This window comes from Gossypium hirsutum, chromosome D11, assembly GCF_007990345.1.
Source record: "Gossypium hirsutum isolate 1008001.06 chromosome D11, Gossypium_hirsutum_v2.1, whole genome shotgun sequence".
Lineage (NCBI taxonomy): Eukaryota > Viridiplantae > Streptophyta > Magnoliopsida > Malvales > Malvaceae > Gossypium > Gossypium hirsutum.
Window position 1 is genome coordinate 7,908,313 of NC_053447.1, and position 17,504 is coordinate 7,925,816.

Genomic DNA, 17,504 nt, shown 5'->3' on the forward strand with positions numbered 1-17,504 from the left:
ATCAAGTTAAAGATTGAAGTCAATTAAGCAAGGTAAGAACATGATTTCAATATATTTTTGAGTTTGATATTATTGAAAAAGTATGAGATTGATATTAATGTTGGGTTTTATTATATAAGGTTATATGTTCTTGATATGTTAGTGAAGAGAAAATAAGAGAAAGTGTTGAGAAATAGTGTAGAGAAGGAAAATAAGAGTGTTATAGACTTAGTAATCAACATTTTACATTAAAATAGTTTTGAAACAGCAGCAGTAGTCTGACTTTAAAATCTACCAAAAATCGTATAAATTGAATTAGAGGATGAAAAAATATGAAATTAAATCTTATTGAGTCTAGTTTCTCATGGAAGAAACGGTGTAAGCAATGGAATTGTAAATTATGAGATATAATAGGTTTTGTGAGATGATGTCAGAATAATTTCGTGTTCCCCTGTTCTGACTTTAGAAAATCATCAAAAATTGGGAAAAAATAATTAGAGTCTTAAATTTATATGTTTAAATCCTTAAAGAGTCTATTTTCAATAAAAACAAACGGTAACATCATTTGCATTCTGTATGAAGAGATAATTAAATTTTAGTGAAGAAGGGTCGGAACTGTCAGACAACAGAACAGAGATTATATTAGAGAATAAACTGTACTTATTGGCTAAACCAAAAATTCTGAAAATTTTATGGTAAGAAGATATGTGAGTCTAGTTTTATATAAAATTTACGGATCTCAATTTGGAGTTCTGTATCTTAAGATATAAATAATTTAGTGACTATGACTCAAGTGGACAGCTTTGAATGAATATAAATAAATGTGAAATTATAGATTATACTACATATAAGCATGTTATATATATTAAGGATGTGGAATGGAGAGGAGGAGGAGGAAAATATATGATTACTCAACTAGCATGAATTTTCATTAAAAATGGCCAATTTACATGTTTTAGGTTCAGGGACTAAATTGAACAAATGTGAAACTTTCAGGGTAAATTTGTAAAAATGTCAAAAAGTGACCAAATTGCATGAAATGAATTGTTTTATTATTTAAATTACTTAATTTAATGAAATATTAATTTAGATCAAGATTGGGTGGAAATTCGAGAAAAAAATAGAAATTTTCTAAAATGTCCCTGAATTTTAGTATTTTTGCAATTTAGCCTGATAAGTTCGTATGAGCTATATTTTGTATAATTTTAATTGAATTGAATGCTATTTGGTAATGAACATTATATATATATGTGTGTGTTTTATTGTTGAAATTGAATTATTATCAGTAATATGTATAATTATTAGATGTTTTGAAATGATTATCGGAAGCTCGATTGGGTTGAAAGCTTGTGGGAGATATATCACATTATCTATTGGTTCTATCAGTAATTTTGGATGATTTGATTTTAGTTATAATGACTTGTATAGTTAAATTGGTTAATGTTAACTTATAAATGTTCTGATTTTGATTGGTTATAAATATGAATGCTTTATGAAATGAAATGTCTGAAAATTAATTTGTAAACTCCGGTAATGCTCTATAACCCTATTCTGGAGAAGGATACGGGTTAGGGGTGTTACAAAAATATTAATTTACATCAAGATTGGGTGGAAATTCGAGGAAAATAGAAAATTACCAAAATGTCCTTGAATTTTGGTATTTCTGTAATTTAGCCTGGTAAGTTCGTATGAACTATATTCTGTATAATTTTAATTAAAGTAAATGTTATTTGGTGATGAATATTATATAAATATGTGTTTTGTTATTGGAATTGAATTATTATTGGTAATATGTATAATTATTAGATGCATTGAAATGATTATCGGAAGCTCAATTGGGTTGGAAGCTTATCGGAGATATATCACACTACATATTGGTTCTATCGGTAATTTTGGATGATTTGATTCTGGTTATAATGGCATGTATAAGTTAAATTGGCCAACGTTAGCTCATTAATATTTTGATTTTGATTGATTATAAATACGAATGCTTGATGAAATGAAATGTTTGTAAATTAATTTGTAAACTCCGGTAATGCTCTATAACCCTATTCTGGCAATGGATACGGGTTAGGGGTGTTACACAATACTTCAACTATTTTTTCCCAAGACGATACCTTTGTTAGTCATTAAAGAATAAGATATCCAATTAAAAATATAGATGTGACAAAAAAAAAGCTTTATTTTCTCTTATATATTTTTTCATTTTTTTCTTTCTTCAAAACTAGACCAATGGTCGAACTAGTCAAGTTACCAACTTCCGGTTTGACTACTTCATCCAGCTCAGTCAAATAAATTATTTAAAAATTCATAAAAATAAAAATAATTTAAAAATAGAGAATATCAGTTCAACTACTTTTTTTGACTTGGTTCAATCGGTTTGTATCAATACGAAGGTCAATCAATCCAACCCCTATCTTTAGACAGTACCTCAATTAGTTCCTGATCTTGTTGGTTCGATTCTGAAAATACTATTTTTGATCAATGAATTAATTTTTTCGATTCTGTCAAGTCGAGCAAGCAAGAGGTGAAATTCGGAAACAAAATTAATTGTTGCGTCTTGACCTCGAAAGGGCAAATTTCGAGCATTGTTTGTATTGCCATATATTATAAAGGAAAAAATAGAAAAAAAAATAAAGAGTGAGAAATAACGTAAAAATTATTAATTTTTTTTTGTTTATTCATGAATTTGTACTCTTATTGTGTGAATGGTCACGAGAAATCACCCTAAACTTTTATGCAATAATAAATATCTATATCATCCACGTTATCTTCTATACTTATTTTAAGTTTTTATTGAATTGGTGTCGAGAGTCAACCTGACACCAACTTAATTATTAATTATTAAAATATCCTTTCGCATATAAATTAAGTTATATTTATAAGAGAATATTTTTTAAAAATATAATAAATAAATAAATAATGATAATATTAAAATTTAAACCTAAAATAACTAAACAATAAACTTTAACATTGTAACCAAATTAAATTTTATGTGCATTTTTAATATTTATATTTATTATATAATTTTTTTCACCCACTTATTAATATAATATTATTCATAATACTACTTTTATATATATACTTAACGGATTAAATTTTATACAACAAACAAATAATTAAACATTATCATTCGCTATAAAGTTTGCGTTTAAACATTATCATTATAGAACCGTTAAGAAATAAGGAAAATACAATTTTAAATTTAACATTAATAAAGTACGGTTGACATATCAGCTTAGATGAACCAGAGGCGTACGTGCAACTTGGGGCACGTGTGAAGGACACGGGTATGGAGTATGGACCAAGATTTTATTTTATTTAAGTTTAAATGTGTAAAAGGTTCTCAATTTAAAAAATAATAATTAAGTTTTTTTGTCATTTAATTGGGTACATAAAATTTTAAAATATATAAAAATACCCTAAAAATCTTTTTAGAAAAAGCAATTAAGCCCCTTCTTTTTTATTTCACTTAATTGAGTATTTAAACTTTCAAAATACATCAAAAGACCATTAAACTTTTAAAAAAAGCAATTAAGCTCCTATTTTTTTTGTACTCAATTGAGTATTTGAACTGTTAAAATACATAAAAAGTACCATTTGACCATTAACTTTAATAGTTTACTGTTAAATTTAATTGCCCCTAATTTTTTCAATTAAAGTCACCTCATGTGACAACCATGATGTGACATGCGATAAAAAAATTATAAAAAATAAAAATTATTAAATTTTAATAAAAAATAAAAAATATTAAAAATTAGAAAAAAAATTATAAAATACATTAAAAAGACCCTTTAACCATTAATCGTTAAAGTTAACGACCCCTAATTTTTTTTCCAATTAAAACTATCACGTGTCGCAACATAGTGTGACATATGGTGAAAAATGATAAAAAATAAAAATCAATAAAAATTATAGAAAAAAAATATAAAATACTTCTTTTGATACGATAACTTTTATATTTTTTTATAACTTTTATATTTCTTTATATTTTTTTATAATTTTCTTATGACATTATAAAATTTTTTCTATATTTCTATATATTTTATAAATTTTTACGATTTTTATAAAATTTTAAAATTTTTTTACGATTTTTATAAATTTTTGTTTCTAATTTATAATAAAATTTAAGTAATTTTATATATTTTTATTTAAATTTAATAATTTTTATATTTTTATAGATTTTTATTTTTTACCATATGCTGCGCAGTAGTTATGACACGTGATGGTTTTAATTAAAAAATTAAAGATAATTAACTTTAACGCTTAACGATTAACGATAAAAAGATATTTTTAATATATTTTAACAGTTTAAGTACTCAATTAAATAAAAAAATTTGTAGGGCCTCAATTGTTTTCTTTTTAAAGTTTGAGTCCCCTTTTATTTACTATTTTTAGATAAAATAGAGGACAAGATTTAATTTCAGGGGAAGATCAGAACGAGGTTTACTTGGTGGGTCCACTGCCGAAGACAACGATCCACTTGGAAACCAAATCTACTCTGCCTGCCACGTACGCAGAATAGGGTACGACTGCCCACACCCAATCATTTCTCATTTCTCTCTTACACATTCTAGTTGAACGTTTGGTGCCGTTTTAGGGGTTTGCTCGACGATCATCAATTCATCAAATCGCAGACTGGTTGTTTGTTTTCCAAATTGCACTAAATTCCCAAAACTGCAAATTTCATTTCAAAACCCTTAAAGTTCAATTCCTACTTCTTCTTTTTTATGAACATTGGAGCTTGCAAAACAATTTTCTCGGTTTCCAGGTAATAACAAGTCTCTCTCTTTCTCTACTATTCTCGTTGACCAACTTGCCCTTTCTTTTCATAGTTTCTCGAATTTATACCCACTATTTGGTTCCCTAGATTTCTTTTTCTTTTTCGGAAAAAGGAGGACTAGCTAAGTAGCTAGTTTCAGCCAAAAGAACGAGCACATTTGAGATTGGTGACATGATGAAGTGCAGATTTCTTGCTATATTAAGCAATATATTTGGGGAACTTTTTTAATTGCTTTGTTTCTGTCGGCTTGAAAGGACTATTACTTCCTCAAATTGTTCTGTAATTCTCATGTTTTCCTAATTTGTGGCACTTTTTGAACATAGGATTAGTTTTGATGCTTCGTGTTGCTTCTTTTATTAGTTTGAGCGCACAGGAGAATGTTGTTCGGTCATGCTGATGGTCTATCTGAACATCGGTCACCAAGGGACCAGCTGCTTGCTGGTCCTGAATCGCTGGAAGATGATTTCAAATTAGACAGTTCTGAAACGATATTGTACGCTGCTTCTTTTGAAGAACTCGCCAGAGATAATCTTCAGTATGACACCATCATATGGGTTTCTATATCGTTATTGCTGGTTTTGGCTTGGGGTGTTGGCATCATCATGTTGCTTTACCTGCCCTTTAGAAGATATGTGCTTCAGAAGGACATTTCATCACGCAAGCTTTATGTCACACCTAGTGAAATAGTTTACGAGGTATGGATATAGTGCCTTGCTCGCAGAGATACAGGGCCTGAACTTACTTTAACTTCATGGCGGATATCAATTAGATAAGTTTACTTTGAGTTTAATCCTTTCCCTCTTATTATTTTGAAGGTTTCGAGACCCTCTTTCATACCCTTTTGGGGCACAATAACAATTGAGAAGCATGTACCTCTTTCCAAGGTGATTGATATTATAATTGAACAAGGTACTTGTTCTGCACCTGTTAGATATTTGAGTTCTTGTATAATTACTTTCCTTTTCTATGTGGTGGGTAATTTTGTGAGTGAGATTACTTGTGTCTTATTGTTTTCTCAGCCAGGGGGAAAGGAACAATAATCTGTATTTACGATCCCCTTTTCCACTTATTATTGCCTAAGTGCTGAGGTTGAGCAACTGACTTGAGTAACAAAACTTGACTGTCTATGATTCATTGAATATTTGATCCTTTGATCATTCTTTATGATGCGGGACTCTAGAGCCTTGTGATTAAAATAATTTTATTTTACCCTGATTCATGGTATGTTTTTTCTGCAATTGGGCATAAAGCCATATACACTTTCCCTGAAGTGGTTCTTTCTGAAGAATGATATATGTGTTTTGGTTTTGATAGGGTGGTTGCAATCAGTGTACGGTATCCATACCTTTAGAGTTGAAAGCATAGCCCATGGAAAAGCTGCACCTGTTGACGAACTACAGGTTCAAGGGGTTGCAAACCCTGCACTTCTGAGAAGGGTAATGGAATTGATTTTTTATGCTGTTATCTTTTTATCTTTTATTTTTTTTCCCAAGATAATCTTTGAAAAATGATGAGATTCATTCTCATAAACAAGTGCAATGAACTATTCTTAAATGATTTGATTAATTGCTGTTGTGCATGCAAGGCATCCTCATGGAGAACGAAAATCACAAATTTATGTTTCTTGCAGGTCATTGTAAGAGAAGCTGCAAAGGCTATACAGGAAGTTGGTAGAGGTTGGAAACTTTCTACTGTGACTGGTGAAGTGGAAACTGCATCTCGAATGACATCATCATTCACAGAAGGACAACCAATCCTAAGATCACCAGCCAAAAGTTGGAAGGTAATGTTCACTTGAAGCCTCAATAACTTATACCAAATCATGTCATTTCTCTGTAAGCATGAGAAAATATTGTGCTTAGACAAATATGTCAAGTTGGTTGGATTTAGAATGCAGCAAATTCCAATTTAGTTAGAACGCTTGGTGCAAAGTGGAACCTGTAAATCTACAACTCTGCTGTCAAGAATGTAAGGTCATATGGTAATAGATTATTTTAGATTCTCTTCTGATAGGAGAATGGTGGGCCTTGGTGGTTTGTTATGGGATTATCTGAACTTTCTTTTTAAATATTTAAGTATGACTATTGAGTACAAAAGAAAATTATGTTCGGGTGTCAAAACATAGCGGTAGCAAAATATCAGATTTTGAAGGTCTGAAGTCTGAACATACAGATTAAACACGGCCTCACAGGAACAAATACAAGGATGCTAGTATATATGTTTTATCGTGTGAAAAATGAATCGCTAACTTGTTAACACCTTTCTGTGTGTATCTTGTTTTGGGCCAAATTCTGCATGTATCTTTAGTAGCATTTCATAAGTTTCTTTCTCAGCCATGTGCTTTACTATTTACTGTTGCATATGTTTTTCAGATGACAGCTTCACCACGTTATTCTTCCGTGGAGCGCAGAGCAATGGTGCCTGGAGAGTTGTTTATGCAAAAACTTGAAGAAGTCAATAAATCAGTAAAGGTTTGCACCATCTCATTTCTCTTTATTGCACATAGAAAAGGGTTGTAGGCATATTCGGTTGTGAGAATAATTAGTTGACCTGAAAATGAATGTTATCGCCCCCAAGGTTAATTGCTTTCAGCAGTTCATCAATTTGGAGTAACTGTAGAACTTAGGTTACTACATTTGCAGTATTTTAATGACCTTTTTTGGTTTAATATATTTATATATTCTTTGCTTTTATAATGCTTGTTTCCCCTTGATGAACCTTGAACTAATGCTATATCCTATGGTGTGCCAGAAAATTGAGTTTCTCATCGAGAAGTCCCAAGCTTCCTCAGAGCCAGAGGGTAGCTGAGAAGCCATGGTCCTGAGAATGGTGTAGAAAGTTTCAATAGTGAGAAATGCAGAGTTAACTTCATACGATGAAACTTCAAGTGACTTTCTTTTGTTTCAGTAACTTACAATATTTTTCGTGTTTCTTCTTGGTGTTCTATAAATATGCTTTTGTAAAAGTTCATCAATTCATTTACCGCCAATATCTATTTTTTGGCTTGGCATAGGCTTTAATCCCGGACTCATAAATTTTCATGAAGTAAAATGTGTACTATTGTCCAAGGTTTAGAAAAATTAAGCAAGAAAATTATGTTTCATCCACTCTATCCGGATCCTAGAAAAATATTATTTTATTTAAGGAATCATTTTAGTTTTTAATTTATTATCAGTCCTAGACCTAATACTGAAACTGATTACAACTTTGAACTCGGGTGCAATGCAATAGCTTCCTTAATCTCCAGAATCCAGTCACTAAACAGTTCTTGTCCTTTTGGAGAAGAAACAAACCAAACAATGTATGATTGTGGGTTGTGACTTGTGAGTGATGCTGTAACCGCCCAGCTTACCTAAATCAAACTAGGGCATATTGAGCATGTGATCCAGGCCCTTGTAGTTGAAGTGACTTGAACTTCTATGCCACAATTTAGGTTCATTAACCGAGGTTGATGAACTAGATTGATTCAAATCTAAGGAGAAATATTTGCTTTTCATGACAACATTGAAAAGTTCATGGCCTGATGGATCATAAATGATGCATGCTTTGTTTGTAAACACCAATGAGTAATATTTTTCTAGCAATTGTTCTACATTAAGAAGATTTTGATCTATTATGGTACAAATAAAACATCTGGAATAAGTTTTGTACCTGACTGTGTATCAATTATCACAACTCCTCTTCCTTTGACTTCCATGAACTTCCCATTATCAATTCTGACTTTGGAACAAGTAACTTTGTCATCTCTTTGAATAAGTTGATGTCTGATGCCATATGATGAGTGCATCCACTATCAATGAGCCATGCACTTGAGGAAGTTTTTGTTGTATAATAAGCAACAAGAACTTGTTCATCCTCTGCTAGCGGGATATCCGCTACTCTACCTTGTTGATCTTGATATTGTTGGTTCTATGCTCTTGCACACTTTCACCACATAGCCTAGTTTTTGCAAGACCTGCACTGTATGTTTGGTCTCTACCAGCAGTGTGAACATGGAGGAAATTTACCTTTTTTTTCCATTGTTTCTAGGATTCTTATTTCTTCTATCTCCTAATTTTTTGTTCTTGTCCTCAGTTGCCTTTTGCCTTTCCCTTTGACTGCAAACGCACCTTCTGTTGAATCTTCATGTCTAATAGCGCTCCTTTGATCTTAAGGCTCGAGAACATTCGTTAGTTCTACCAAAGAAATCTTAGTCAAGTTTTTGGAGTCTTCAAGCGAAGAGATTTTGGATTTAAACCTCTCAGCAAAACTAACAAGAACTTTTTCTACAACTCTTTTGTCTCCTTTTTAAGTAATCTGAGCTTATTTACTATCTTCATGGATTTATCTTTGTACTCCTTTAGAGTTTCAAACTCTTGCATCTTCAAAACTTCAAATCCTCTTTTGAGGTTAAGTACTTGCATTTGTTTAGTCTTGTCACTGCCTTAGAACTCCTTCTTGAGCATGCCCCAAGCTTGCTTTGTAGTCTCACATATTAAGATTCTAATGAAAATTTCATAAGAAACAAATGACTTAATACAACTCTTGGCTTCGTATTTCTTTGCCTTTTCTTCACTGTGACCCTCTAATTGGGTCATAGTTGGATTTGCCAGAAGTTGGGGTGATTCCTTTTAATTTTCACCCACATCCAATGATCAAAAACTGTCATATATGTCTTCATTTTGACAGCTTATATCTGATAGTTTTCACTCGAAACAATAGGTGGTAAAGGCAAAAAACAACTACTTGAAACCATTTGGTGCAAACAAATGTTAGCTAACATCTAACACAACTTTTTAAAGATTTTTATGCCCTTTAAAGATCAAATAAGTCTCTTGTTATCAAAATGTTGGGAGGGAGAGAAAAGACGAAAGAAATTTTGAGAGGAGTGTAAGAACAAGCTTTGTTTGTTGCTTATTTGAATGCTTAAACAAAATAAGAAAATCTTATTTAAACCATATCATAAGCATCAATCATTTGATTCCATATCATTATTCTTATTCAAAACAATAGTCGCTATCCTAAAGCTTATCCAATATCTACTACAAGGATAATGATGAGTTATTAAAAGATAACGAATCTAGTTAAAATAAAATAATATTAACAATATTTTAATCATTAAGTTCATATGGTAATCGATTATTTTAGATTTCTTCTATAGGAGAAATGTAGGCATTAGTGGTTCGTTATGGGATTATCCCCTTTTTTGTAGTAATAAAAAACCGAGTACCAAAGAAAATATGTTCAAATGTCACACGCTTTCAAAGCAAAATATTGAATTTTGAAAGTCTAAAAGTCTAAACATACAGAATAAACATGGCTTCCCAAGAACAGATACAAGGATGGTAGTATGTATGATTTATGGCGTGAAAAATGAAACGCTAACTTGGTAACACATATCTGCATGTATCATTAGTAGTCTTTCCCAGCCATATGCTTTACTAATTACTGTTTCATATGTTGTTCAGATGACAGCGTCATTCTTCTGTGGAGCGCAGAGCAACGGTGCCTGGAGAGTTGTTTATGCGGAAAAGTTTCACTTGATAAGTCAATAAATCAGTAAAGGTTTGCACCCTCTCATTTCTCTTTATTGGACGGAGAAAATAGTTGTAGACAGACTTGGTTCCAAGAATAACTAGTTATAGCCCCCAACTTTAATTGCTTTTGGCAGTACAACTTATGCCATGTTTGCAGTATTTTAAGTTTAATATATATATTTATATTAACGTGTTATTAATGCTTTTTCCCCCCCTTGAACTAATCCTACATCGTATGGAAATTTGAGTTTCTCATGGAGATGTCCCAACTCCCAAGCTTCCTCGGAGCCAGAGGGTAGTAGTTGAGAAGCCATGGTGCTGAGAAGGGTGTTGAAATTTTCAAACTTCAACAGGTTTCCTTTTCTTTCAGTATCTAGCAATATTTTCGTTTCTCTTCTTGCTGTAATTCTATAAATATGGTTTGGTAAAGTTTCACTTTTGTATGTAATGTTAGCAAAATAAAAAATACAAATTTAAAAACTAAAAAAAAAAAAAATTAAAAACTAAAAAAAAATAAAAGGTCAGTATGGCTTTTATTATTTAATTTAGGTAAATTACACCAACAGTCACACAACTTTGGGGTAGCTGACAAGACAGTCACTTAGGTTTCATTTTAGTCACTCAACTTTCGAAAAGTTACAAAACAGTCATTTTTGCTGTTTTCCGTCACAGACGTCACGACAAAGTGACATGGCGGATGACAGAGTCCTTGGTGTCAAAAAACTCTCCAGCTGGCCGGTTACTCTCAATTTAACAGCCCTACCAGCACCATTTTAGGGTTAGAGAAAAAGAAGAAGAAGAAAAAGAAGGAGAAGAGGAAAAATGGAGATGCCTAAAGTGATTCCGGTGTGCTATTGTGGAAACTCAGCCAAATTAAACACGTCATGGTCTAATGACAACCCAGGTAGGAGGTTTTTTGGGTGTAAGAAATTTGGCAGTGGGTTTTGAAAACCATGTCGATTTTTCACCTGGTTTGATCCACCATTGACGCCCCGTTCACGAATTATGTTGTTGGGTCTTCTGAAAAAAGTGAGGACATTGGAAAATGCAAGGAGGAGGGAGAGAAAAACTTGATTTTTGGTGCTTGTATTTGTAACTGTGTTGTTGTTTTTTAAACCTTAAATCAGCTTATGTTGTTGTTAGCATTGAAAACCAGCTTATGTTTTGTAATATTATTGCTGGTATATTGTTGCTTATGTTGTTATACATGGCTGCTGGTATATTATTGCTTATGTTGTTATACATGGCATGGCTAACCAACACATGTTGTTGTTTACAAACTTGAAAGACTTGAAATGGGATATAATATGTGGTTGTTAATTACAAATTGTTTTGTAATATTTTTGTTTCTTACAACAGTTAGAAAGTTGTTTTGTAATATTTGATTTCATTTCAAAGTTGATAGACTTGAAAGAATGTTTAATCTTCATTTCATTTGTATTTCTCAATACTCATATATCAGAAAAGATAATAGATGAAAAAAAATATTTGTATTTCTCAATTCTCACAGATTTGTTTTTTCAATACTCATATGTTAGAAGAGATAACATAAATTGCAGGGATCAATGCTCATATATTAAGGCCAAAATGTCAAATTGTTTACAAAAGGAATGAGGGGCAAAATATTGCCAAATTTTCCTACAATTCAACACAATTGAACAGACGTGAATTGTAGACAAATTTATAAAAAAATTCAGTGACTATATGCCTAAGTTTATCAATAGTAGCAATCATAGGCAAATTTACAAAAATTTATCTGCCTAAGTTAATAAATCAGTAGTAGACAAATTTACACAATTTCAAAAAGTTAACAAAATAAGGTCTGTTTACAATATCATCATTAGTCTGTCATATGACTCTTGAGTAGAAGGCATCCATCTAATAGTGGTTGGTTTTCTCTTGAATGAGAGCTTTTCTCTTAGGGCAGCTTCTTTATAGTGAGTTGGGGCAGCTTGTTGATGAGTTGGGGCAATTTGTAACTGAGTTAGGGCAGCCTGTTGAGTTAGGGTACTCTATTGCCGATTTGGGGTAGCCTGTCGCTGAGTTGGGGCAACCACTTGGTTGTGAACACCAACTTTATGCCTTTTGACCTACAAGAACAAGTGAAATCTATCAAACAAATTCATAAATAGAAATAATATAACTTAACTTAAGGCAAATGACTTACTGGAATATTTTGGCCAACTTCCCATTTGCAACTCCTCTTATTGTGGCCTATTCTTTTGCATTTACTGCACCTCATGTCCACCCCTCTCTTGCTTAACCTTTCTGTTGTTTGTGGTTCATCAGGTTCTTTCCTTCTCACCTTAGTAGGTCTGTCATGTGGCTTTCTTAATGTAGGAGGAAGTATTGACAGCATGTTTGACAAAGAGACCCATTGCTTAGGACCCCTTACTGATAAAGTTGGAGTAAATTTGAAGTTGGGTTTGCTTGGTGTACCAGGTTTGTACATAGGTCTTTGGGAACTCATCTTTAGATGAATGAAAACCAATGCATGCATGCAAGGGATGCTAGTGAGATCCCAATTCCTGCAAGAGCAGGATGTAACACCCCTTACCCGAGACCGTTTCTGGAGTCGAGCACGAGGCATTACTTAGCTTATCTTACCAGTTCGGAGCATAAAAACTAGGTTTGAAAATTTATTTCATTATTCGCAGCAAATCTGTCTAATCGCGCAGCAGTTACTAAATTAATTATAACTTGAGCTAAAGAACTCGAAATTTAATCCCGTAAATTTTCCCTGAAACTAGACTCATATATCTACTCACCATAAAATTTTTAGAATTTTTTGTTCAGCAAATTAGTACAGTTTATTAGTTAAAGTCTCCCCTGTGTCACCACCAGACTGCCCTGACCTCTAGTCACTAAAAATAAGTTTTCTCGCTATAGGATTTTCATATGAAGTTCTTACTTGTTTCTATAGAAAATAGACTCATTAAGGAATCTAAGCATGTAAATTTCAACTCATAACCATTTTTTTACAATTTGTAATTATTTTCTAAACTCAGAATAGGGGACTCCAAAAACAGTTCTGACCCTATCTTACTAAAATTCACATATCTTAAAATATAAATTTCTTTTTCCTACACCGTTATTTTTCCATGAAAATAGACTCAACAAGCTTTAATTCCATATATCATTTACCCTCTAATTCATTTTATACTATCTTGGGTGATTTTTCAAATTCACGTCACTGTGCTGCCTGAATTCTGTTTCTTTGCAAAATTTTATCCTTTCATGATTTCCATGTATAATTTATCACCTAATCTTTCATAACAACAAACACCTTCATCCTTAATCATTTTAATAACCATACATCATCAACTACTTACACATCACTCATTGTTCATATTATACCAAAAGTAGCTAAGTTTCTATACATGCCATACACAAAACAAAACGTCTAATTATACCGAGTTATTTCTTTGATAGTGTGATCGGCCTCCGACGTTTCCTTCGATCCCCGAGTGGCTAGATAAGTACTATAAGAAGAAGAAAATAAAGAGATTAAGCACTAGGCTTAGTAAGCTTACAAGCAAATAAATCACAACATTCAATATAATGGATAATTATGCATAATATCATCTAACATCATAAATTTCTTTACTTCTCAATTTCTATCTTCTTCTTTATTCCCTTACCTTCTTTCTTACCTGACCTTTCCGTTTTCATAAATATAATCTACTTTTCCTTTGCTGTTAATTCACTGTAATTTAACTCGTATTCTGACCCGTTGAACCACTCGGAATACTAAGAATACTAGGGTCATTCTTGTCTATCAATACCCTGCCAATGCCATGTCTTTGACATGGACTTACATGAATTATTCCTGTCTCCAATGCCATATATAATATGGACTTACATGGCTCAATCCTGTCTCCAAAGCCATATTTCTAATATGGACTTACATGGCTCATTTCTGTTCTGTCCTGTCAACCTTAATATCCTAACATTCCTAGGGTTCAACCGGGGCTTTCTAACACTTTTCCTCTGTCACTTCACCTTAAATTCGACTTTAAATATTTTCATAACATAAATATATAAATGCTGGAAATTGACAATAATAATGTAAAATAAAAGAATATTGCATTTATTTACTGTAAACTTACCTTGATACAAAATGTGACTAAACTTTACAATTTAGTCCTTTACTTTTTCTTTTCCCCGATCTACTCCCGAATTTCGTTCTTCTTGATCTATAATAGCAAATTTAACTTATTTAATATTCAAATTTATTAAAATAGCCCTCGACTCTAACTTTTTGAAAATTACAATTTTGCCCCTAAACTTTTACATAATTACATTTTTACCCCAAGGCTCGGAAATTAAACTTCATCTCTTATTCTTATGTTTTATAACATTCTGAACATTTTTTTTTTGGCAACATCAAATTCTAATTTAATCCCTTATCAATACTAATTTTATTTTTGCATTCTAACTCTATATTCTCTCTTAATTCTTACTATAAACTCAGTTTAATTCTTCAATTTCCCCATAAATCCCTAATTTCGGGATTCTTTCAATTTAATCCCTATCAATTCAAAACTTATATTTTATTTTACAAATCAATCTTTTACTAACTTCTAACTTAAAATTCAATCATTTTAACCTCTAGTTCATCAATTAATTCAACATAACTCATGTCTAACAATCTACTAACTTTCAAAATATCAACATAAATCAAGTAGTATTTATCTCTAGGATTCCAAAAACTCAAAAATTATAAAAAAAAGACTTAATTTGACTTACCAATTGAGCTTGGAACCTTAAAACCTTAAATTTCCCTTTTTCTTTTTCTTTCTTTCTTTCTTTCTTTCCTTCCTTCTCTGCCCGTTTTGCTCTCTGTTTCTTTCTCTGTTTCGTCTCTTCTATTCTGTTTCTTTTCTTTCTATTCTTTCTTTTGTTTTATGTATATATATAATATAATATAATATATTAATGATAATATAATATAAAAACATAATCATTACTATAATATAATATTTTTTTAACACATAAAAATCTCAGATTTTTATACTTATGCCGCCTCAACTTTGGAAAAAGGCATAATTGCCTATTTGGTCCTTTTAACTTTTCTTTAATCTATAATTAAACTTTTATCCCTATTGCAATTTAATCCTTTTTCATAATTAACTATCGAAACATTAAAATTTCTTAACGAAACTTTAATATTATCCTATTGACACTCCGTAAATATTTATAAAATATTTACGGCTCAGTTTATAATATCGAGGTCTCGATACCTCGTTTTCGACCCAATTTACCTAATAATTTCTTTTAAATCACAAAATTCACTAATTCAAAAATATTTCTAACTTCTTCATCGAATTTAGTGATCTCAAATCACTGTTCTGACACTACTGAAAATTGGGCTGTTACAAGGAATTCTCAACTAAGTCCACCACATGCTGGCTGCCTGGACCACATTCAACCTGATACTTGTCCCTACCAGCATGTGATGGAACACACCTAAAAAACAGTCACCATGCTTGGTTAAAAAAAATCACTAAAACAACATTGTGAGTAGCCCCACCAACAATGATATACACACACCCCTAAAAAACAATCACTACATGCATATTATTAAAAAAAAATACTCGTTGCATGCATATTAAAAAATAGTCAACAACATGTATATTAAAAAAAAACAGTCATACCCACCAACAATCATTGCATGCATATTATTAAAAAATACTTACTGCATGCATATTAAAAAAATAGTCAACAACATGTATATTAAAATCAGTCATACACACCAACAAACACCAACAATCACTGCATGCATATTAAAAAATAGTCAACAACATGTATATTAAAAAACATTCATACACAAAAACAGTCACTACATGCAAATTAAAAAACACTCACTAAAATAGCATGTGACCAGCAACATGAAGTCAGAATAAAGACATCAGAAAAATTAAAAATGGTAATTTTACCTCAATGAATCTTTTATATTTACATCCAGCTTTTTCTTGATCTTTGGACACAACATTCCTTTCCATTTGTCAGCTTCTTCTTTCTTCTTGACAATAAGTAACATAATCTTGGTCCTTATTGTTTCCATCATGGTCAGAATATGTTTCCCTCTTGCTTCCAGTATCATCTACCAGTAAATAAAATAAATGATTAGTGAATTGCTAATGATTTTTAAGAAACATAAAACATAGGGGTTTACCTTGTTAAAGGATTCAAAAAGATTATTCACCAACATGTCAGAATGGCTCCTAATTGAGAAATGAGACCTTGACCAGTGAGTAGGGGTTCTTTTCCTTCAACCAATCATAAGCATGCTGATTGGCTTTTTTTCAGTTCATCCATGGCATCCTCAAAATCCGTTGTAGTACTTGCTCTGGCAGCTTTCCAAAGCAAATCTTTCAATTCCTTTATTCGAAAACAAGCCTTCTTGAAATTGGCATGTAGGTGTCTAACACAGTGTCTTGTTTCTGCATTAGGAAACAACATACATATTGCTTCTAAAAGTCCCTGCAATTAGAACAAATACAATTTAATTCTTTGACAAACCTTAAACCCTAAATAGAAACAACATAAAAAATAAATAAATAGAGTTTTACCTTTTGTTTGTCAGACATGAAAAATATCTGGTACGAGCTCACAATTTCCAAGTCTATTGCAAGCAACTCCAAGAACCAAGGCCATGATGCTTGGTTTTCACTTTCGATAGTAGCATATGCAAGAGGATAGATGTCATTATTTGCATCTATCCTAACAGCTGCAAGTAAGTAGCCACTATAGTATTCCTTCAAGAAACATCCATCTAAACCTACTATCCTCCTACAACCAGCCCTATAGCCATCTTTGCATGTCTACAGACAGACATACATCCTTTGAAATAACCTGTTATCCAGATAACAGATTGTTGTCGTTCCCTCATTTTGGGTCCTAACCTCTAACAAATACTCATAAATCTTCTCATATTGAGCCTTATGAGCTCCTTCAATTAATTTCAATGCCCTAAGTTTAACCCTCCTACATTTGGTTAGTGAGACTATGCAACATAAATCTCTTTTGACATCTTGTTGTAATGATTTCAGAGAATAATCAGGATCAACAATGAACTTTTCTTTATAATGTTCACCTACCAAGTTGAGGTTACATTCTTATTTTTATAGACTTTAGAATAAGTATGGTTAGAGTTTGAACTCTTAATTTGCCAAGTTTGGTCAATAAGGTTATTAGGGTTTAGTTTAGAGGCGCATATGAAC

The 17,504-nt window shown here is 31.7% G+C and overlaps 2 protein-coding genes and 1 long non-coding RNA gene across 4 annotated transcripts; 2 read left to right on the forward strand and 1 right to left on the reverse strand.

Moving 5' to 3' along the window:
• Window positions 1-4,407: 4,407 nt before the first annotated feature.
• LOC107911962 (uncharacterized) lies at window positions 4,408-7,869 on the forward strand. Of its 2 annotated transcripts, none has more exons than XM_016839983.2 (7): window positions 4,408-4,750; window positions 5,123-5,457; window positions 5,578-5,671; window positions 6,077-6,198; window positions 6,393-6,545; window positions 7,135-7,233; window positions 7,514-7,869. In XM_016839983.2, the coding sequence occupies exons 2-7, from the start codon at window positions 5,140-5,142 to the stop codon at window positions 7,568-7,570; spliced, it is 843 nt and encodes a 280-aa protein (XP_016695472.1). In that variant the 5' UTR covers window positions 4,408-4,750; window positions 5,123-5,139; the 3' UTR covers window positions 7,571-7,869. The 2 variants fall into 2 exon arrangements, with proteins under 2 accessions (XP_016695472.1, XP_040961800.1); XM_041105866.1 differs by having other exon boundaries at window positions 4,567-4,750; window positions 4,850-5,457.
• A 2,039-nt stretch (window positions 7,870-9,908) lies between these two features.
• LOC107911239 (uncharacterized) lies at window positions 9,909-11,605 on the forward strand. The gene is made up of 3 exons (XR_001687819.2): window positions 9,909-10,130; window positions 10,210-10,631; window positions 10,951-11,605. It is a non-coding gene; the product is annotated as an uncharacterized lncRNA (long non-coding RNA).
• Window positions 11,606-11,865: 260 nt separating this feature from the next.
• Window positions 11,866-13,760, reverse strand: LOC107911414 (uncharacterized). The gene is made up of 2 exons (XM_016839244.2): window positions 12,446-13,760; window positions 11,866-12,368 (listed from the first exon to the last, which is right to left on the reverse strand). The coding sequence occupies exons 1-2, from the start codon at window positions 12,866-12,868 to the stop codon at window positions 12,291-12,293; spliced, it is 501 nt and encodes a 166-aa protein (XP_016694733.1). The 5' UTR covers window positions 12,869-13,760; the 3' UTR covers window positions 11,866-12,290.
• Window positions 13,761-17,504: the final 3,744 nt, after the last annotated feature.